Source organism: Falco biarmicus, unplaced genomic scaffold, assembly GCF_023638135.1.
Source record: "Falco biarmicus isolate bFalBia1 unplaced genomic scaffold, bFalBia1.pri scaffold_30, whole genome shotgun sequence".
NCBI classification, from domain to species: domain Eukaryota; kingdom Metazoa; phylum Chordata; class Aves; order Falconiformes; family Falconidae; genus Falco; species Falco biarmicus.
In genome coordinates this window covers 1,552,392-1,575,629 of record NW_026611861.1, presented here as the reverse complement: position 1 = coordinate 1,575,629, position 23,238 = coordinate 1,552,392, and the positions used below count along the sequence as shown (strand labels likewise).

General features: G+C 53.3%; 1 protein-coding gene across 1 annotated transcript in view; it reads left to right on the top strand.

The window, feature by feature from the left end:
* The first annotated feature begins 736 nt into the window (after window positions 1–736).
* The window catches only part of LOC130143468 (heat shock factor protein 5-like), a 244,798-nt gene continuing 222,296 nt past the window's right edge, over window positions 737–23,238 (top strand). The window contains exons 1-4 of the mRNA XM_056326152.1: window positions 737–956; window positions 1,177–1,557; window positions 4,368–4,742; window positions 7,397–7,915. Coding sequence (XP_056182127.1) covers window positions 737–956; window positions 1,177–1,557; window positions 4,368–4,742; window positions 7,397–7,422 — 1,002 coding nt within the window. The 3' untranslated portion in view covers window positions 7,423–7,915. The remainder of the gene's footprint in view (window positions 957–1,176; window positions 1,558–4,367; window positions 4,743–7,396; window positions 7,916–23,238) is intronic.

The window sequence follows — 23,238 nt, the reverse complement described above, 5'->3', positions numbered from 1 at the left end:
ACACACGCACACCCCCCATCCTCCCTTAGCCAAGTAACATTGTGGTACCCAAAACAACCTGTGGCAATTAGTTCCCCGGTTTCCCTGTGATTAAGTACCTGATTTGATTTCTCCTATTTGAAACCCTCCATTAGTCGTGCTTGCCTCCTTTACACTAACTACAACTTTACTACCTATGTTTTTATACAATAACCGCCCCTCTGAAGATTCCTTCTTCAGTATTTCCTTCAGCTGAAGCTAGTTCTTACCCTCGCTGCTGATTTTCTCTGCCCCATTTTAACCCCACCTGATCTGTTCTGGCGTGGGGATCAGAACTGCACAGGTCTGGGGGGTTTTAGGGCAAATGTGACACAATTCCCGATTTGTTCCGCGTTCCTCTGCGCTCCTTAGAAATTTGCTTTTCCTTTTGTGAACTGCCAGTGGTTTTTAAGCCGACACTTTGCAACACCTGCTCTGCCGGCAGCATTCCTCCCGGCGGGGTAAGCACCAGCCCGGTGCACCCCCGGCACATGGAGCAGCTCCCCAGCCCCCCGCCGCCCGCGCCCCGCTCTGTCCCCTCCGTCCCCGCCCCCCTCCGTCCCCGCCACCCGCACCCCGCGACAGCGCAGCGGCCCGGGCAGGTCCGGCTGCTCAGCAGAACCCGCCCCCGCCCCGCCCCTCCCTGGGATGCGATGTGTCACGTGGCCCTGCGGCCCCGCCCCCTTTCCCGCGCGCGGTCCCGGTGCGGCGGGCAGCCATGGCGGGGCGCGGGGCTGCGGAACGCGTGCTCCCCGCTCTGCCCCGCCTGCAGCCGCTTTCCACGGCCCGGCGCCCGCCCGCGCCGTGGTTCAAGGACCTCCAGGCTGCCCCTGGGACGGCTCCGGGCTGGCGGCGGGGCCGCCCCGAGCTTCAGCCGCCCGGTAGCTCACGGAAACTACGGGGGATGCTGGTGGCAGCGGAGCTGAAGGGCCGGCGGGGTGAGGGGACCGGCGGGGCGGAGGGGGTGGCCGAGGGGACCGGCGGGGCGGAGGGGGATGGGGGGACTGAGGGACATGGCCCGGGGGGCTGAATGGCCGGGGGGGGCGGGAGCTGGGGGGGGCCTGAGGGCACCGGGGAGCTGAGGATGGCGGGGCTGAGGCGGATGGCGGGGCTGCGGCCGTGCCGTGCGAGGGACGTCGCCGGGTGGTGACGGGGCAGCGGCAGCCGCCGGTTTCTTCAAGACCACGAACTTCAGCAGCTTCATGCGACAGCTCAGTCTCTATGGCTTCCGCAAGGTGGGGATGTTGCCGGGGAGCGGTGTGGTGGGGCCCGGGCCTGGGCCGGGCCCAGAGGGTGGACAAGGCAACGGTGGCAACTGCACCGGGCCCCTGCATCGCTTCCGCAGCCCCCACTTTTACCGCGACCACCCCGCCCTCCTCGTCCACCTGAAGCGCCTGGCAAAAGGCAACAAGGCGAAGATGGCAGCGGGCCTGGATGTGACCAGCCGCCCACCCAACCGCTTCCAGCGCTTGCTTGGCATGCCACTGGCTGGGCAACCGCTGCTTCCGCCCTCGACGCTCAGCAATGCCAACAGGCCTGGTGAGTCGGAGTGGGCCGTGTGGGGCCTTGGTGGGTTTTTGAGAAGCGCTGGGTGGCATGGCTTTTGAAAATCGGCACTCCCCTGAGGGAGAAGGGTTACCTGTCCTTGCCGGTGGCATCTCAGTTCACCTGGTGTAGGGAAGCTGTTGTTGTTTATGCAGGTAGATGTATTTCAGGCTGCCTGTAGACTATAGTACAGTCTCCATTGCGTACTACACTAAGAACACCCTTGCCCGATCTCTGTGGAGCTGGCACAGCTCTACCAGGTGAACGTTACTGCTTCTTGCCCGTCGGTAAGGATGCCCATCAGTAGGGGTGCTTAATAAGCTGTCATTAAATGTGTGCGAAACAGTGAGTCATGTGAAGTGATAACTAGAGCATCCTGTTAGTTTTGTGCAAAGGAGGCAAGGCCTGGTAGTAAGATTTTTGTCGGTTGTCTCCTGAAAAAGAATTCACAAGCTATGCAGTTTTTAAAACGGATTGCATGAGTAGGTGAGAGCTAATTAGAAAATAATACTGCTGAAAAGCCCTACAACGTGTTTTCTTTCTTTCTAACGCTCTTTGAGAGGATCTGAGTTTTCCCAAGACAAGTCTGAGCCCTCAGGATTATTCCACACGTTTTGTATCGGCCCGAAAGCTTTGTAGCTGGCGCTGTGTAAGGCAGATGTGAATATCTCGCTTTGCAGTGCTCTTGGGCTGCTCTAACTGTGGGCTGCTGCCAGAAGAGCACTCCGGCTTCCCATTCCCTTGGTGGCGTGTTAACTGTCATCTTCCTTGCAGCTGATACAGCAACGTGTTGGTTCAGCGCAACGATCGGAGAAGACTTTAACAGCCTTTTTGTGGCTGGCTCTTGGACCCGGGTGATGCACCCCATGGGTGCAGAGCTGTAAGGCGCGGTGTAGGAGGAGCGGCAGGACTGTGCGACCAGGAGAAGGGGAGAAGCAGCTGACGGTACTGCTCTCTGCAGCACCGGCTGGCATTTAGAGCAGAGTAGGGTATCACCATGCTCTTGGTTACTGTGTCAGGGTAGGAACTGTCATCTAATTCAAGTGGTGTTTTCCGTGATGTGTGTGGAACTGCACGTGCAATACCAAGACAACAAAATGAAGCATCGGAGAAGGGATGGAACTTATTTCGGTAGGGAGGCTAGGAAGCATTTAAATTAATGATTTGATGTGAACGTTGTTAAGGCTAAGATGAGTCATTGCAGACTTCAATGACATGTGGTTTGTCTGATGTAATGCAGACCACTGGTAAAGGAAATTATTAGAAAGAGATGACCTGTTCATTTTTTGTCCTCTGTTTTGATGGCTGCAGTTTCAGAGTTTTTGCTCTAGGAGTCTCATTTTCTAGAAAGACAGAACAAGGAAAACATTGGGGTTTCTATGCGGTCAAGTTCTGACAGGCTGACGATGCACTGTTGCGCTCTGTACTGACTATTTAGGGACACGTCTTTGCTGTAAATGTGAGGTGATTTGATAGATAAGAGATACTTGTGTTTGCAAAGCGTCAGTCTGTTCCCAGTGTCTTGCAGCATGTAACGCTGTGTTAAACATTCAGGAGCAATTCCTGTACGGCAACGGGAGGTGGGTAACTTGGCATCCTGTGGTGTCTTGTTTACGTGTTAGAACTAGATAGTCTTCATGTCCCTATCCAAAGGTAAAATATAAACAAAAGGATTTTCATACCCCTGTTCCTTCTCTGTTTATAAATGGTGAAAGTACTGAACAGGGAATAAACAGTCCTATACGTTAAGTCTTAGCAAATCTTCAGGGTCAGCTGGTATTTATTTAGTGATTCTTAACGGTTAAATGTGAACTTGCAGAATAATGACTGTATGTTACTGATTTCTTGAATTAGCTTCCGTCAGAGGAGTGCCAGAGGTAAATGTGAGGCTATTTTTAAAAAAAAATCCTTTTGAGCGAGAATTGGAAACTACAGGTCTGAGAAAGCCTGGCTTCTAGATCAACCCTATTGACGTGAACCATCCTGAAACTTGTAATTCTCATGGCTAAATGCAATCCTGCAGGGGAGTCACAAATGCAGTAGTTCTTAGAGAAATCAATGAGCACAGGCGTTCGGGGTGTTACTGTCAGTGTTTCAAGAAAGCCACCAAAACAGAAATTGGGCTGGTCATGGTATAAAAGCAAATACCATTTCATGAAACAGTAACTGTCTGAGAGAGGAAACTGTAAAATAATAGAGAAGAATGAAAGGACTATCTAGGAAATAACAAAATGGCAAAGTCTGGGATATTTTAGTCTGCACTGAACTAGTTGAGCTGACTGAGGAAAAACTGGCTTTGAATTTTTTTTCTTGACCAAATAAATGACTTGTCATAAAGTACTTGCAAAGTCCTTTGGAGGATTTTGACATTGCCCTTCCCTTAGCTGTTTGTGAGCTGTCAGTAGAGGAGTTTGGTAAAATCTTGCTTTATGATGTCCCTTTTTTAAAATGTATTGTCTGATTTAACACACAGTACTTTCAAAATTGCTTTTGTTTGCTTTAGTAAGTTACTACACTTTCCGATGTATGGCCCATTTCTAAATATGGGTAACTCGTTACTGCCAGTTGAAGGAGATTGAATGCTACGCAGACACCTCTGTGTTGGCGCTTCACTCGTGTGCCACACAGCAGTTACTGCATGCTCGGGTCTAAGAGTACAGTCTCCTTTCTGGGTTAAGTATGCTGGAGCAAAGGCAGTCTTCCCAAATCATGTTGTAGAGCCTTGGCTCCTCATATTGCCTTTCTTTGCCTGTGAAAACTCCTTTCCTTAACACTTGTTTCGCTTTATTTTGTACCCACTGCAGGACTGCTGACTGGAGGACAGTTTCATCAACTTTACGGTCAAGGTGTTTTCCCTCCTTACTCCTACACGGCAACCTCGTGCCGAGCCCCCAGCACTTCACCGGCACAAAGATTAGATCCGACTCCAGTCCCTTCCACTTGGATCCAGCAGGGGCCACTTGGGTTGCTGCCAGGGCAAGGGGCTTCCCCAGCTTTTCCAGATAAAGGGGCTGCCTTTCCGGTACTCCAGACGCTTCCAACGGGAGCCACGTACACACTCCAGCCTGTGGCTTCTCTTCCGCCACTTCAGCAAGGGACTCAAAGCGTTGCTGCATCCATTGCAAATTGTAGCAGCTCTGCATCTTCAGTGCCGTACTCACAAGCCTGCTATCCAACAGGTATGAAAAAAAAGTTCTGCATTTGCTTTTCAAAAATGGATTTTAAAGTGAGACTTTCAAATATTTTTCTACAATACTCTGCCATGTGCATATCTCAAGTGAGAATTAGAAAGTGTCCAGTCTAAAAGGAAGATGGACCTTTAAAGCAAAAGGAGTTTCTGTTTGCTATTCGTGTCCTTCCTCCAGATTTTGCGTGTCCCCTGGTGATTTTCTGGATAGCCTTTCTGTTGAGGTGAAAGGGCGAGGAGAAAAACATTTGTCCAATACTAGTCGGTGTGAGGCTAAGTTTCATTTTTGTTTTTTTAATTAAGCAAAACTTGTACAATGGTATTAAAGCACTGAGACCTTGTTAAGAAGTAGTATCCTAGGCCTTGGTCTCATGTTTTTCCAGGTTAAGGTTTTAAACCTTAAAGATCAGTCAAACGTATTGCGCAGAACAGGGGTCCTCAAACTTTCTAAACAGGGGGCCGGTGCGTGGATTAGGTGGCCGGAAGTCATCTGCGGCTGCTTGGTTTCCCCCCCCAACCCCCGGCGGGGTGGTGGTGGTGTGGGGCTTCTGTAAATACAGGGGGGGCGGATTGAGGACCCTGGGGGGCCATATCTGGCCCACGGGTCGTAGTTTGAGGACTCCTGGTGTAGAATATTTCATTCTGCTCGTACTATTTTTGTATCTAAATTTTTTTTCTTGCTTAGCTTCTTTATGTTGTATTTTTTTATGCACTGAAAACTAGAAAGTACAAAAGTCTTGGCTCCTTTCTTTTTTCGAAATTATTTCTGCCACAATTGTCAGTCTCACTTTATCACTTGATTACAAAATAAACCAGTCTCACTGGTTTACCAGATTCAGTATGGGTGGGTGGGTGGGTTGGTTGGTTGGTTGGTTGGTTTTTGGCAGGGATGATCTTATTCCTGGACGGTTTGGTAACCCAGATCTTAAAATCCTGACTACTTACGACAGTAAACAAGCAGTGCAACAGAAATGAAACACCTTGTTAACATTTTAAAAAAATAGAACTGAAAAAAAAATCAAATGAGAGGAATAGTGTTTGAACCTATCTCATAAAAACATAAAGGTGGCTTAGCCTTTAATGAAAAGATTTAGCTTAACCGAAATTTCTCAAATTCCAGGTTTTATTTCCCCCTCCGTTTCGCCCCACCCTCCACAGTTTGTGGCTATCTACAAACTGGCACATCTACACGAATCCACACTAGGACTTGACTTCACACACCCAGAAGACGGGATCTCATCTCTTTGTGGTATCTCCATCAGGGAGAGGCCAAGTCCTTCACTGGCATTTGATCTGATACGGCTTTCCTAGTAGGTGATCCTGTAGCTTCCTCTTCTCTAATTTACTTGTCTCTGGAAGTAGCTTTTCATTAACCATGACCTCAGCTAGAAGGTCTAAGGATAGTCAGGCACTAAGGACTAATCCTTCATACTGGATCTCTTCCAAAAGAAGGCTGTATTTTAAATAGACCTGAGTTTCTGTTCAACATCATTGTATGACTTGTATTTGTCAGAAGAAATGACCCTTCTAGTGTCCTTTGACAGAGTCACCTCCGGAAGAAGTAGCAGTACAGACACTGGCTGTTAAAATGTCATCTATCATTTCACTTGGGTGGGACTTGCTGCTTTTGAAAAACTCTTTCATTGTCTTTGTTCTGTTTTAAAGGTTATTTGATATATATGAATGCTACTAAAAAAATCATCACTGGATTGCTGATTGTGTCCTGTCATCCTGTGATGTCATTACAGTGAAAAATTGTAGTAGTGTTCAGACCTGATCTGTGATGGCAAAGGCAGTCTCTGTAGGTTCTACAAGAAGGGTTTCTGACCTGAAATTCTGTCAGGTTTTTATGCAGATTGATGCAGACTTTGGGTTGTGCCTTTGTGGGACCCTGTCATGACAGGAGAGTCCAGATGTGAGGCTGTGACAGGCAGGGCAGTTTTGCAGTATTTGCTGTCATCGGTATTTGAACTCCCACTCCTCCTGGGACTGGGGCATCCCTGGGGGGCACCCCTTGTGTAGATGTGCCTATATAGGGACAATCACTTGAGGAGGAAAATGGTATTACTGGTTAAGAAGCGGTGAGTTCCTCAAGTTGTGTTGTCCATATGCACATTTACAGCACGTGGACCTTTTTCTTTTGCTTAAAAATGTTGTGGTTTATACTGATTTATTTATACTACAACAACAGGAATGCTTGAGTTTCAGAAGGAGCTGAAGGCAGGTGGATTTTCTCTCTCATTTTCTATTACGTATGTGGCACGTGAAGAGGGTGGTTCTAATGTACCCCCACAGGTCCTACTAAGACCAGAAGTCTCTGATTTGAATGCTTGGGTATATTTAACACCTGCGGTGCAAAGGGTGTGCAGACAATGCATCTGCAGGCATACACCAGCTCCTGGTAAGTAACCTTCTCTCCAGGATAGACCATGAATAGAAGAAAGGAAGCGTGCTAAGAGTAAGGTGGTTAATGAAAACCAAGACAAAGTAGCAGTTGTTTTTTTTTTCTTCTGGTTAAACTTGCTATTTTAACTGAGAATAACAGACAATCTTTCAAGCTTTTGGATAAATGGATAAACAGAATCAATACACATCCTGTCATGGTAATTTTTTATACAAAAGTTCACTGTATTTTGTTTTTTCCAGAATCCTCCAATGCAGTCATCTTATGAAGCTGAACTGATGCCGTCTGACTGGCTATGTAATACATCTGAAGAAAACAAGAAGGCAGAAGTCAGTCTTGAAGCCATGTTTCAGGTTGCCGCTGAGGTGCATTCATCATGCAAAGCTGAAAAGGTGGGAGTGGCACCTGTAGAGAGCCAGAATTCAATCCTGGAGCTTAATGGAAATCAGGCACTGCCTGTTAATAGTTACACACCTTCTTCAACTGAGGAAAGCCAGCTGGAATGTCTCGCTCCTGTAACTTCAGACACGTCATTTCTGGTGGCAGCAGATGGAGCACTGGATTTGTCTCCGTTACAGCCTTCTGACATTCTTTGTGCTGCCGATACCACTCTGTCTATAGAAACTGCTGCTGCTGCTAAAATACTACAAGAACTTCTGACCACACAGGAAGCAGATGAAGAACGGAGCAAAGAACCACATCACCGCGCAGCTGAGTTCTCCCTCATGATTTTTCAGGAAGAATTGTTCAGTCCAGAGCAGGTAAGGGGTAAAGGGAGGTAAACCAACATCTTTCTTGAGCTAACTATATTTGATAGTAATGCTAGGGTCTGGACCGATAGCTTTTCAATATTGTTGCCTGCTTAAGAACCGAAGGCTTCTTTAATTAAGCTTTTAATGGACAGTGAAGGGTTTGCTTGGTAAAGCAAGATATAAAAAAGAAGACGGAATGAAAAAGTATCCCATGTTAATGAGCATGACATGTGTCAGCCTGTTGGCCAAGTTAGGGTGTTCATTTGCATGGGAAACATGCGTAGTGCAGGTGTATTCGTGGTGATGAAGTGGATGCTTTTTTAGGTTGTAACATACCATCTTTAATCTCCAACAAAGAAGAGTATTTTGAGAATTGCCACTGGAGGCAGATTTTTGCTTAAATTTAGATAAACGCTTAGATTGTTTCTGGTAAATAGTTGTTAAGCTCTGTTTTCTGTGGAAAGTATAGTTTATTGACATTTGACTGGTATAAAGCATCTTCATTGGCTTATACCTTGTGGTGTACAACAAGTTGTAATTGTACTTCAGTCTACCTGTAGCTGGTCTTCCCGGTATGTAAAGTTGTAAGTCTCATGAGGAGTGAGGGGCATTCTAGATGTTACTCTGTTAAGGCAGCAAATGCATGCTCTGCTTTTTTTTGGTCTTATTTTGAAAACAAAGTAAGCTCAGGAGATTGACTGCATCTGTTTCTGCTGCATGAGACCTACCTTGCATGTAGGCACTCAAAATCTCATTTTTGTGTATGCATTGAGGCTACTGTTTTATTGCTCTATCGGTAGCTTGACGCCTTCACTGAAGTTTCTAGATCGGAAATCATCAGCTGGTGCAAACCTCCCATTGTTGCTTTCAGCCAGCGTTATAAAGATTAGTCATCTTCCTCTTGGGTATCTTTCTAGAAAGGGATGTGTATTCTGATCAAGCCTCTGCATAGCTCAAGCCTAGACTAGACTGTTCTGCTCCGTACTGTGTAGGGAAGAGCACATCCCTGTGCTAGTGCATAGAGTTGGCAGCACTCCTTAATTGGTGCCCACTCATATTAAGTGTTGACCGCACTTTAAATGTTGTCAGTTTCGAGAATTTTTGAATTGCATTTTTAGAATGATAGGTTGTCCCTTGTTGAAGGCCTTTGGAGTCCGTGACCCGAACCTCCTTGTCAAGAACTGGGGGAATTAAGCGCATGAACCACGTAGTTGTTTGGGAGGGAGGTTTTGTATATTTGTGAGAATCCTGATGTTGGTCCTGGACTGTAACTGGTTAAATAACTGGCCTCGTTTTTTGAGCAATTGAAGAGCAATTCAGGGACTGTTGAGCGTTTTGTTTGACAGATTCCCTCTTTCTGTTAGAACTACTCTTTAACTAGTCTCCTCCTCCCAAACTCGGGAGAGGGAAGGTTAACTTAACCCCTTGCTTGTCCAGAACCTGGGGTCATGCTATGGTGCAGAACTCTCCAGAGGAGGCTTCTGTGCCTGTACTCCTCACATCAGGCTCCAGCACAGTTTTCTTCCTCATCCCTGAATCTGGAAGCACTCAGGCTTTCAGTGGCTGTTGGTACCATGTGTTTTAGAGCAAGCTTGTGACAGAATAGTGGGCGTGCGCAGAGACCGCTCTGTTCCTCTCTATAGGAGCAGAGGGGGAGCAAATTCCTCCAGTGTTCGTACAAGAGCATCAAAACAGCTCTGCTGGGTCAGATCAAAGGTTTGTCTTACCCAGCGTCAAGTGGAATGAAAAGAAAAGCCGCCTTTGTTCCCAGTTACAACACGGAGAAACACCCGTGTCTCGTGCACGTGCCTGCACCTTTTCTGACAGAAAATGGCTTTGGGGCACAATGGAAACTCCTGGGGAGAAAAAGAAACCCAAACCATTAAAACAAACGCTGCTCAGCTGATGTTGGAGACCTTGGTATTAGACACCCAGACCTGTTCTCCTCCACGCAGCTGTCACTCCTGCACCAGGAACTGCTTGCTAGTGGGTGAATCTGTCGGCAGCAGCTCCCAGGCAGAGCTGGGAGCAGCCCCTGGGGACACCTTTAGGCTTTACAGCAGTGTTTGCTGCCCCAGCACGGGTCCCCTGCCCCCTGCAGGGACCAGGCAGGAGGCCGGAGGGAAGAGTCCCACCAACAGCTTTGGCCTCCAGGCTGGAGAACCCTGTCCCAGGCTCAGGCACCGCTGCCTCCGGGCTCCCCTACCCCATCCTGGGGCAATAAGGCAACTCTCTTCCTTCTACAGAACAACACTCAAAGCTTAAGGGGAGTTTCCTCTTAAGGCATTTCCTCCCTAATGCAGGTTTCCCCCAGGCCTAGAGGTTGCCACAGGGCTCTATGGTCAGTGTTCAAAGGTGTCTCAAATGCCAAAAGGAAAGTGGCTTTTCGCAGGCAACAATGCAGTGAGATTTCTGAAGCTGTGTAAAATAACGTGTTCACCTTGCCCATCAAGTGCGTTATCGTGAGGACCTGGCAAGGGCCCTGCTTTTGTACAGCAGCAGAGATGCTGTTGTAGCCACAGGACTCCAAGTTCTGGGGGCGTGAAAGGAACAAACTCAAACATCTCAGAGCTCGCCATGACATCAAAATAGCTGGCCGGGAGACCCTTCTTCGAAGCTGCTAGATGAAATGACAGGGCAGAAACGTAGAGGGAGCAAGTTTTCTCAGGAAGGGAAAGAGAAACCCCACTTTTTTTGAAACACAGATTTAGCCCCCTTAATATTTTTTCTTGTTAGATTGTGTCAGCAGTCAGACTGCAAGGACGTGATTAAACTGTTAAAACACCCAGATACTTGAGGATTATTTCCTGTATTAAATCCTCTTACAAGCAGGGCGGTCTGTTGCCCTGCGGGTAGGGTAGTACAGTGGTATGACTGGCATGACAGGCGATTTTCCTTTCCTAGTACAAGGATGCATTTATGAAGGCAACTCTGGGGTGTAAGCGGTGCCGCACAACAAAGCAGCCTGTGAAACCCAGACGTTAGCCGTTAGAAACAGGAAGAAGAGGCAATGGGCCTTTGCTTCAGACTCGGCAAAAGATTTACCAAACCCGAGGCAGGTGACAAAAAGGGAAGAGTTTCCGTGGCGTAACTTTGGTGTGGCAGGTGAGGTTTCCATCCATGTTCCTCATGCCTCCGCCTCGTTTTGTTTGCAGATGCAGCGTTGGATCAAACTGCAAGACCAGTTTTCTTTACTGCACATGCTACTGTAGTGCAAATACCCTGTGGTTTCTCAGGACGCACCCCTAGTGCCTGATGGCTGAGATCCCCACTGGCTCCAGTAGCTGCACTCGGACCCCCCCTCACTCCACTGGCTGCACTGGGACGCACACCAGTAGCTGGCACCACAAGCCAGAGCTGCCTACGGCCTCGCCTTGACTCCAGTAGCTGGCACTCAGTCCACCCCCGCCACGTCCCCCATAGCAGGCACAGCGTCCCTTCAGCTCTCAGACAAACAGGACAGGGAGTGAGATTACACAGAGAGGTCATTAAAAGAGGTTTAATGAGAAGCTCTATGAGAAGACAGGACAGACGTCATCTATGCCCTGCCACCAATCACTTGTCTCTGGGGAGACTGTGGTGTCATCAGGTCGCCCGTCACCTGGAACTTCCTCAACGAGATTAGAGGGGATCAATCCCCTTGTGCCGTCGGTCAGCTCTCCCACGTACCAACCGTCTCCATCCGCGTCTCCAAAGATGTAAACGTATTGTCCAGCAACTAGCGGAAGCTCCAGCTCAGGCCGCTCGTTGGGACCGTCGAAAGGATCATAGCTGTAACGAGCGATGAATGCTCGAAGCTCTGCCGGTTGTTTTCTCATAGCCTCCAGCAGGACGGACTCCTTGTCTGCTCCCAGGTTAGCCTGCTGCGGCTCGGAAACGGTGCTGTTGGATCTTTCTCCTCCCAGCCATTCCAGTTCCTGAAACAGCTGCTGGCAGCATTTCTTTAGCTTCTCAAACCGATCACTCAGTTCCTTCAGCGGGGCTGGAAACGCTCGCAGGGGTTCTCTGTGCTCCCTGTGGGCCAGCTTTGTCTCCTCATGTTCCCTCTCCAGCTGTTGACTCCTTTCTGCCCTGTCCCTCATGGCTGTCAGCTCGCGCTTGGCCGCTTCCAGTTGGGTAAAAAGACAGATGGTTGCTTGGATGGCAGAGTCTCGCTCCTCTGCCAGTCGCGCTAGCTGCCCTTTCAGGTTGGCATTTTCAGCCTGAACCTGTTCTGTCAAAGCCATCTGCCCACGCAGGCGAGCGTTTTCTTCAGCCAGGTGGGTGTTTTCATTTGTCACCTTGGCGAGCTGCACCTGCAACTCCTCACAAGCTTGCCCAGGGGTGCTCACATCAGAGGATCCCTCTTCATCTGCGGCTGCTCGGGCCTCCAGCCCCTCAGCTGCCTTCTGTGCCAAGTCGTGCCGCTTGTCCCGTGCCAGCAGAGCTCTGCTGGGCTCTCCCATTTCTCCACCCCTGGGCTGAGGAAGCAATGGCGGGCACAGTTGCTCAGCGGAGCGCTGGATGGGCAGTGGCCCGCGAGCATTGACCAGGCGATGGATGGTCACCTGCAGCTGCCTGGCTCGCTCTCCCAGCCGCAAGGTGAGGGCAGCTAGTTGAGCATTCTTCTGCTGCAGTCTCCCTGCCTCCTTGCACGCTCTTGGAGAACCGTCCTTTCCCAGGAGGCGGCTCTCCATCTCAAGGGCACTCTGTTGCCTCTCCAGGTCTTTCAGAAGACGCTGCAGGCGTCTGCTCTGCTGCAGGAGATGGCTGTATGCGCTGCCAGGCAGCATCAAGTCCTCCCGCTCCATCACCCGGAGCTGAGCACCTCTCACAGCCTGGCACGTGGCTTGTGGCCCAGCACTGTGGCTTTCTGTTGGTCTTTCCTGCAGGGCCGCCAAGGTGTGGGGCCTGTTTCTGCCAGAGGAGCAGGAGCTCTGCGTCCCCTGATGGCCCTGGTGGCCAGGAGAGCCCTCGGGCTGGGCCGTGCAGGGGGAGGCAGGCAGCTCGCGCTTGAACCGCTGCAGGATGGGTTGGGTGGACAGTGCCATCTCCTGCTGCAGCTGGTTCTGGAGGCAGCGGGTGCGGGTGGGCTGGGAGACAGCTGTGGCATTGGCTGCAGGGCTGCGTGGGGCATGGCTCCTGCTCTGCCCACTGGGGGCTTTCCCCTGCTCACCAGGGATGCCCCGAGTAGATGAGTCAAGCTGTTGGTGTCTGCTGGCTGTGGTGATGGTGGCCATCTGATCCTCCGTCTTCACTGACGGCATGGCCACATGCTCCTTAAGAGCCTCTTGGTGCTCCCGCAGCGACTTGCCTTTGCACTTGGTCTTTATGAGAGACAGCTGTGTTTTGGGGTGGCGCTCTTCCACTTGTCCCTGCTGCCCTGAAGCCACATCCCTCCTGCCCAGGGAAACTGGCACAGAAACCCTGCCAGCAGCACCGGTGCTTTTACGTGCGTCACGCACGTGCTGACCTGCAGAGGCCTTGCCACTCTGGGCCGCCCGGACCTCCTCTGATCTTGCCATCTTCGCCGCACCCAGCCTGTGTTCCCGATGCCACTGTGCCGCTGTCTGCTGGCTGGGTCGGTGGCTCCCAGTGCAAACCTTGTCCGGGTCCTTCCTCAAAAGGCACCTCTTTGTCTCCTTCCCAGCTGCGGCATTGGCTGCAGGGCTGTGTGGGGCATGCCTCCTGCTCTGCGCACTGGTGGCTTTCCCCTGCTCACCAGGGATGCCCCGAGTAGATGGGACAAGCTGTCGCTGTCTGCTGGTTGCAGTGCTGCTGGCCTTTCCCCTGCCCTGGGCAGAAGCTGCAGAGGCTGCTGCTGGCAGAGGCGGGAGCTTGCAGCAAGTGCTGGCAGCTCCTGGTGCCCGAGCTGCGTGCACCTTCTGTGGTGCTGCTGCCTGCCTTGCTGGCAGACGGGCTGTCTCCTCCCGCCTCACCCTGATGGAGGGCATTGCCACCCTGCACGCCGGGCTGTCCATCTGCAAGAGAAGGCGAGGAGAGAGGCTGCGTGACTGTGGCCCTTCGCCCGTGCCCCCGTGTCCCAGCTGGAAGAGCCCCTGTGCCGGCTCCCCTGCCAGCCCCCAGGGCAGCACTCGGCCCCACAGGGAGTTGCCGCTCGGCTCCCAGAGCTGGCTGGGGAGCGCACTGCTCCGGCCATGGCCCACAGTGACTCCTGGGAGCATCCCCAGCATGCCCGGGCAGCCTGCAGGCATGGCTTGGGGGGCTCAGCTTGCTAGGTGACCGGGCCCTCCCGTCCCCTCCTGCAGCTCCCGCCTGCCTGTCGGCAGCGCCTGGACTCGGGAAGACGTTTGTCCCGGGCTCCCTCGGGCTCCCTACCTGTGCGCGTCGGCTCCCAGCGGCCTGCGAGCTCTGTGGGCAGGGGAGCCGTCGCAGCCTGTTCCCATGGGGGGACGAAGCCTGTCCCTGGCTGTCCTGCGGCGCTGCCAGCGGCCGCCTGTGGCCCATCTGCGGGCAGGAGGAGGAGAAGTCAAGGACTGGAGGCGGCTGCCTTGGCACAGCGGCCCCCACAGTGGCGGCAAGCCCGGCCCTGGCACTAAGGCAGCTCCGCGTGGCCCCGTCCCACCACCGGCCTCCCCCTCCTGCCCCGTCCCTCACCTGGCGCCGGTTCTGCAGGCCCGGCAGCCTGCTGTTGGGCTGGGGGGGGGCGTTTGCCTCCTCATGCGTGGGCATCTTCGGCGGCGCCTGCCGACGACCGGCCATGGTCACCCAGGGGAGATGCTGCCTCCTGAGGGAGTGGCTCTCCTGGGAGTGGGCACCCCAGGGCTCTGGCTCCTTAAATACCCGCGGGGTCACCGTGGGGACCCGCATCACAATGACCTCTGGGCACGCTGCGCCGCCTGCATCACAAAGCCCTGGCTGTGGATGCTGTGGAGCCTGGCGGGGACTGGCTGTGCCCGGCTGTGCCCGGCGTGGGGCAGCCCCTGCTTGCCCCTCACAGAGGCCCCAGCAGGCCCGAGCCCGCACCTCCCACATCCCCCCGGTGCCAGCAGCCTCTGCAGAGCTCAGTCCTGTGTGCGTGCAGCAGCTCCGGCTGCCACCGCCCGGGGCCTTGTCCCCACGCATGGCTCCCACACAGGGCGCCCAGGCCTGGGGACGCTCCGGTGCCCGCCTACAGAACGCAGGGGAGGCCCGCAGGCCCGTGCCCAGAGGCCACTGGCCACGCCGAGCTGCTCCCGGCAGTCGCCATGGGCCGCGGGGTGACCAGCCCTCTCCCCAGCCGGCTCTGGGAGGTCCCTCCCAGGCTGCTCTTCTTCAGTGCCTTTCCTCCAGAGGTGGAGCGTGCACGGGCTCACACCCACAGCCAGGACGAGGGAGCAGGGCTGCCTCCCTGGGGCTGACGCTCTGTGCTCCCCTTCCAGCTGGAACGAAAAGAAAAGCCGCCTTTGCTCCCAGTTACAACACAGAGAAACACCCGTGTCTCGTGCACGTGCCTGCACCTTTTCTGACAGAAAATGGCTTTGGGGTACTATGGAAACTCCTGGGGAGAAAAAAAAACCCAAACCATTAAAATAAACGCTGCTCAGCTGATGTTGGAGACCTTGGTATTAGACACCCAGACCTGTTCTCCTCCACGCAGCTGTCACTCCTGCACCAGGAACTGCTTGCTAGTGGGTGAATCTGACGGCAGCAGCTCCCAGGCAGAGCTGGGAGCAGCCCCTGGGGACACCTTTAGGCTTTACAGCAGTGTTTGCTGCCCCAGCACGGGTCCCCTGCCCCCTGCAGGGACCAGGCAGGAGGCCGGAGGGAAGAGTCCCACCAACAGCTTTGGCCTCCAGGCTGGAGAACCCTGTCCCAGGCTCAGGCACCGCTGCCTCCGGGCTCCCCTACCCCATCCTGGGGCAATAAGGCAACTCTCTTCCTTCTACAGAACAACACTCAAAGCTTAAGGGGAGGAGGAAAAGCCTACTTCCTCCCTCATGCAGGTTTCCCCCAGGCCTAGAGGTTGCTGCTGTCTTCTGCTCTGCTGGGAGAGGGGTTGGAGCCTTTCTCCACCTCTCCTTGACTGCCTCTCTCCTGGGCTGGGCTGGAGGGTGGGGAGTCCAAGCGCCTCCAGTGCCGAGGGCCTGCCAAGGAGCAGACGCTCTCAGCAAAGCAGACGGCATCCACAGGTGCTGTTTCCCAGAGGACCTCTTGAAAGCAGCCTGCAGCAGGACCTGGCAGCCGGGAGACCCAGCACTGCGTGCCTCTTATCACGGCCGATTTTGTCGCTTGCATCCTGCTGCCACTCTCTCCCTCACCAGCATGAGCAGGCAAACCCCTGCCCTGCAGCTGGGTGTCTGTCCTGCTCCCCCGCTCTGGAGACCTGCCGCCCTGGGTGCCCCGAAGGAGAGGGTGGCTGCTGCTCTCAGCGGTGTCAATCGCTGCCCGTACCTGGGGTTGCTGTCGGTCCTTCCCCGCAGACCAGGCTCCCCACGCCGCCCACTCTGCCTTTGCTTGCTCGAGCTGCTCTTGCCACTTGGGCCTCACTTGCTCCCACTCTGCAGGCAGCTGCCAGACCTCCTGGAGGGGACGGCAAGGCAGCAGAAGGCAGGATTAGTCTCAGCGCCTGGAACGGGTGTCCTTCGGGTCTGACCCGTGTTGCCGCCCCTTGCCTCAGCTGGTCGGTTGGCAGGGCTTTGCCCCTAACACATCGGGGGCTCGGGGGTCATTCTAGGCTCCTGGCAAACACAGCTGCGACCAAAGCCCTGCACTGTGAACAGCCGAGAAAGGACTTGGGCATCTCCCATAGCCCCTGGGCCAGGAGAAAGTGTTTTGTGACAACCCAGGGGGCAAGGAAGATCTGAAGGAGGTGACAGACAGCCGACAAGGAGCGCACGTCCAGGGCTCCTTTCAGGCTGGCTCTCTGCACAAAGAGGCTTCTGCCGAGTCCCCAGCAGCACGGCAGCTACAGCAAGGCACGCACCTGCAGCGCTTTCTGGCAGTCGTCTGAGGATGGGAGTGTAGAGGTGGGTTTGGCTGGAGAAGCCGGCTCCTGCCTGCCTGCCTCCTTCATCCTGGGGGAGCTGCCTGGACGTGGGGGGAGCGCACTGCAAAGAGGCACCGGGAGCAGTCGGCATGAGCACGGGGCAGTTTGCTCTCCCACTTTCGCCTGGCACCAAAGCTCCCCAGGCTGGCAGAAGCAGCACGCGAGGTGGGGCCATTTCTGCTGGCAGCGGGGAGCCTTTCCTGAGCCCCCTCAGATGGACGGGGGAGGTCTGCACCTCAGCTCTTGCGTGAGGGAACCACAGGGACGTGGGGTGCACTCAGCATCCGCCACCTTCCCCAGGGAGGGGCCCACAACAGGGGAAACAAGCACATAAGAGCCATGCGGCACGTGTCAGGGACCTTGCCGCGTCCCTGCAGCCGGAGTGTCCGGAGGGGAGGTCTCTCCTCCACGGGTGCAGGATCCCTTTCATCCCTTCCCACCAGGGTCTCACCTCTCAGAAGTCTTCTTGCCCAAGTCTTTCTGTCTTGTGCCTGGCCCCTGACTTGGCAGTGCAGCAAGGGAAAGCTTCCTCCGTCTCTGCAGCAGCTTGCCAGGATGCGCCTCTGCACCCGGCAAAGGAGGAAACTCAGCAGAGCAGCCCCCTGGGGAGTGCCTTTTGACGGAGCTGTGGTCACCCAGCGCGGGGCAGGGCCTCAGCTGGGCAGCGGAGACCTGTTCCCACACCTTGTCTGAGCCTGGACTTTGCTGCAGCCTTCTTGGCCCAGGCGGACAAAGCCTTGGCCACTGCTCTGCTGACCACCGTAAAGCGAAACCTGGGCAGGAAACGATGACACGGGCTTGAAGGGTGACCCCTACCCTCTGCAGCTTCCCAGCACTAATCCTCACGACTCTCGTGTGAGGCACGGCACCCCTCTTCCTCGTGGCCATGCAGCCATGCATGGGTTTTATTAGCAATCTATCTCCCCCCAACACCAGACAGGTGGAACATCGTCACTGGCAGAGCGGGCTGAATTTCTATGTAAAATTAGAAACGGAATGCCAGAGAAAAGGTCGTTCATGGAAACGGCTCTTGGGGAGTGGTTATTTTGGGAGGAGCTCAAGCTGTCTGCCTAACTTTGGAGGGAATTCTCTCCAGAGAAATTCTGAAATCCCAGCTTCTCTGTGCCCTTTCTGAAGGGCAGAGAGCATGCACCCCAGTCCCAAACAGGGCGCGGGAAAGTGGAGGGCGGCCGTTGTCTTCTCACCAGGGATAACCTCTGTGAGGAACGCGAGCTCCCGCAGAGTTAACTCACCAATGTCTAGCTGGGAGACGGGTCTTCAAACCGCGTACACCTCTTCCTCACCTTGGAATCGCTCTTGGACCGTAGCAAAGGTCCCGAGTCCTGTGACCAGGACCCCCTGCCCAGGAAAACGGCACAAAGGCTGACCACAGGGAAGAGCAAAACTCTATCACGTGCCAAAAGCTTTCTCAGACTAGATCTGGGCACGCTTTCGCTCCTTGTTGACCACGAAACAAGAGCAGGAGAGCTGCTGAGGGACTCCCTGAGAGAGGCCCGCTGTGAATCCTCCGCGGGAGGAGCAGCAGCGCTCCACCTTTCTCGGCCCTGGCCGTCGGGCTGGGTGAGGGTGAGCTTTTCAGCGGCTGCAGGTCTCGGTCGCAGAGTGCAGCGAGGGTGAGGGCAGGCAGAGATCAGGCAGGAGAGGCTGTGCTCACCGAGGACATCCCCAGGGAAACAGGAACTCTGCAGTGACACACTGGGGACACCAGCACACAGGCAGGGACAATATTATGATGTTAGGGACTTCCGGGGGGACACCAGGACTCCCAAAGGGATGTCACTGGGACATTAAAGACACCCACCGGGACACACTGGGACACAAGAACACACGGGGAGACACCACGGCGATATATAGAATGGCCTGGTAATATCCGGACCCCTCCAGGGACACCACTGTGACATTTAGGAATTTCCCAGGGACGCCCCCTGGGACATCAGGGACCACCCCCTCACCTTCCCCGGGGACACCAGGACCCCTACCAGGGACAGCACTGGGACATTAAGGACCCCCCTTTAACACAAGCCCTACCCCAGGGACAATGGAGGGGCATTAAGGACTCCTCCCGGGACACCAGGACCCCCACAGGACCAGAAGTGCACAAGGGACATACTGGGGACACAAGGACATTCCTGGGGATATCACTGGGACATCAGGGACACCAGGACCGCCCCAGTGACACCACTAGGACATTAAGGACCCCCACAGGGATACCTTGCCACACAAGGACATCCTGGGAGACACCACTGGGACATCATTAGAATAGCTTTTAGGACATCAGGACCCCTCCAGGGACACCACTGTAAAATTATGAATTTCCCAGGAACCCCATCCTGGGGACATAACGGACTACCCACTCCCCTCCATGGGGACACCAGGACCACGCCCAGGGACACCCCAGAATGTCCCAGGGACACACTGGGACACCAGGACCGCCCCCCACCCCCACCCACGACCCCCCCCAGGGACACCATTAGGACATCAGGGACTCCCCCGAGGACACCGCTAGAACGTTAAGGACCCCCAGAAGGACACATTAGGTCACATGCACCCACTGACAGACACCACTGGGACATCTAGAATGGCCTGGGGACATCAGGACCCCTCCAGGGACACCACTGTGACATTAATGACCCCCACCAGGGACACATTGTGATACACAAGGACCCATTGAGACACACCACTGGGACATCTAGAATGGCCTGGGGATGCCAGGACCACCTCAGTGACAACACTGGAACATTTAGGACCCCCCTGGAAACACACGACCTGCATCCAGGGAAACTGTAGGGGCATTAGGAACTCCCCCTGGGACACCAGGACCCCCCCAAGACACACTGGGACACCCAAATGCCTATAGGGACACCTGAGAACACTAGGACATCCCTGGAGACATCCCTGGGACACCAGGGACACTCCCGGGGACATTAGGACCTTCCCAGGGACACCCTAGTGACATTAGGGACAGCTTAGAAGCAGAAGGACCCCCCACAGAGCACTCCTGGGACATCAGGACCCCCCAAGGGGACCCTCCAGCAGGTCACTCTCATGCAGTTGTCACGCAGAAGCTCCCCCTCGATGGAAGTCCTTAGCAGCAGGGCAGCCCTCAGATCTGCACTGTCAAGGAAACGGAGCCCAAAAAACAGACCCCTCCCCATCCCAAAATGGGAGGACCCCCTCCCCACATGACACTTGATAGTTTAACATTATGCTAGGGGCCAACCAATGCCCTCCTTTATCTTCTAGTGCCGTGACGACCACGGGTGGTACATGGATGGTCACCTCCTGCCCCATGGTGAACTTAGGGGCCTCCTGCATCAGTAGCACAGGTGCTGCTCCTGCTTTAGGGCATCCAGGCCATCCTGAGCTCACCCCATCCAGCTCTTTGCAGGAGCAAGCTACAGCCCGCCCCTGAGGCCCTAAACAATGTGCCAGAACTCCGAAGGCAATACCTTTTCCCTCACGCTTAAGAAGTGCACAGGTCTTTGTCACATCAGGTAATCCCCACGTGGGGGCCTCCACCAGAGCTCACTTCAGACGCTTGAAAGTGGCTTTACCCTCCTCTGTCCCGCCAATAGACCCATGGCAGGAGGTTTTCAGTAGCTCATGCTGAGCTTTCACACATAAAACACAATTGCCTCCCCAAAGCCGACACCATCCGACCACCCCGAGAAATCCTCGTAGTTCCTTGAGAGTCTGAGGCTCCGCGAGGCAGCGAATAGCCTCCTTCTGTTGGGATCCCAACTGTCTCTGGCCTTCCAGCACTTCAAACCCCAAACGTGGAAGTGACTCCTGGATAATTCCATATCCACTAATTCCCAAGACATTTAGAAGGCTTATCGTCAGGGAAAGACACAGCTCCCAAGTCCCTGCTGAAACCAGAATATCATCCTACGATCGCAGAACTCTTCCCTGATCATTTTCTGTTCTCCAAATGTCAAACTGCTTTGCCAATTGATTCCCAAAGATTGTTGGGGTATTTTGAAAGCCTTGTGGTATAACCGCCCAAGTGTATTGCCTTTTCCTTCCTCTTTCTGGGTTTGTGCATTCAAAAGCAAAAGGCTTCTGACTGTCAGTGCCCAGGGGAACACAGAAAAAGGCATCCTTCACATCAAAACCTGTACACCATCCCTGTTCCCCTGTAAGGGTGGTTTAGTATCCATATGGATGTGCTACTACAGGATAAATACCTTGAGGTATGTGATTTATTGCTCTTAAATCCTGCACCAAACAGCAATCTTAACCCTTGGCCTTTTTCACTGGCAACACAGGGGTGTTGGATTTCGATACACACCCCACCAGCAGGCTGTACTTCAAGAATTTCTGAATTATCGCTACCGACCCACTCCTAGCTTCCAGCTTCGGGCAACACTGTTTCATTCTCAGCGGGGATGATCCAGGCTTTAAGTCAGTCCTTACAGGTTTTGACCTGTGGGATTTTCGAGGAACCTCTCCGGCTCGTACAATAGGAATCACAGCATCTCTGACCTCCAGGCGTATCTTTCTCCTTTCAAGGCAGCATAGCCTGTAATAACAAAGCTGCTGCCTCGACACAAAAAGTTTCTGGAATTCAGATTTCTATTTCCTCGTTTTAAAATCAGATTTCTGCTTCCAATTTTTTGGAGTAGATCTCTCCCTAAACAACGCTTCTGGAGAATTTGGCTAGTATAAAAACTGATGAGTAACCCACTGTTTTCCCAGCTTCATTGTTAAAGGTTTCAAAAATGGCCAAGTTTCATGGGTCTCTGTCGTACCAGCAATGCTTATATTCTTATTGCTTAGTTCCCCTCTAAAGTCTTCTGAACAGAGGAAGTAGCCCCAGGATCTACCCAAAGCTCAACTTCTTCACTTCCCAGCTCCACTTTAACCAGAGGCTGCTCTGGGGAGAGACTCCTCTGCGGCGAATGAAGAGACGGGACGCGGCTTGATGCAAGCAAATGTCGATTTAGTGTACACAATCACGAGTTTATATATGTTTTCAGAAGCTGCGTGCTTTAAACAGATTGGTTCTTTAAGCTAAGAATTACATACTAGGCAATCCCTGATTGGTGGTTAACTACAAAGGACACTTCCACCAATTAACAGCAAGGTGTTACCTTTCCTTGGCGCCACCCTTGGCGCCATCCGTCTCCCACTCCCCTGTGCTCTGCAAACATGCCTCATCATGTTAATTGCTGTCTAGACAAGCTCGAGCACATTCCCCTCAGCTAACCGATTGCCGCGCATGGTCCTAGTTTGCAGACCGCTCCTGCACTCCTCCGCTCCCCCTCATTCCTCGCTTACTGGGAGCAAGGGGGCAGAGGGACTCCAATCCTTAAGCAGATGGTCTTCTTCCGAACGCCCATCCCTTTTGCACTGTGCACACTGATTATCACCCAACCGAGGGCTGGGCCGCAGTCCCCCTCTGGGGGCTCTGCCCTGTCCTCAGGACCTTCCCCTCACCCTACCATTTTACTCTGATACCGCCAACAAGCGACAATTTACTCTTTCCTTTTGACTCTCTCTGTGTCAATATGCAATCCAAGCAACACCCAACAGCTTTCCCCTATCTCGAGCAATCACTTCCTTGTAGCTTTTGTAATTTTCTTCCAATACCATCCCAGGATTGGTTTTGCCATTCAGAACGGGTCTTTACAGTGGAAGAAAGATCAGCGTATCAAACTCTGTCCCTTTTCCTTTCCTGCCTTCAAAACAACATCAGCGGTAACATCATACAATAATGCAAACTGCCATTTTCCCCCGTCGCCCAGTTTATACAGAGACCACCCCTGAGTACACTATTGCACTAGGGTGCTTTTAGTTACATTTCCCTCAGAACTACCCCTTGATTCTTCCCAGTGTCCCAAAACACATCCCAGGGGAGACTGCTGTAAAATACCACGGCCGTGTACACTGACCAGGGCCCGTTTCCTTTTAGTGTCCTGAACATTTTATCATACACATGTATAGAAGTATTTTCAGATGTTCAGAGCGCACTCTACTAGACACACACGCACACACACACACCCATTAATATACTTGAGTATGCCAGGCAGAAATTTCACCAGACACATTGTTTGCAGGAGAGCCCTCAATAACCCAACCCAGCAGGGCTTTTGCCTCTGCTTAGGGGCAGGTATCCCAGACCACCAGGAATGCCTGACATCTTACCGGGGGAACGTTGCTTTGGAGTCGTTGGTCCGGGAATCAGAGGTCTTCCCCAAGAGTCCCTCAGTGCCGGCTGGAATTGCTGCGATCCGCAGCTCCACTGACGCTCAACAGCAGAGTCTCACCTGGGTCACCAGAAAATGATCCCGTAAAGGCGGTCACGGTGAAAAACCCTCTCAGACTTGATGTGAAGTTTCAG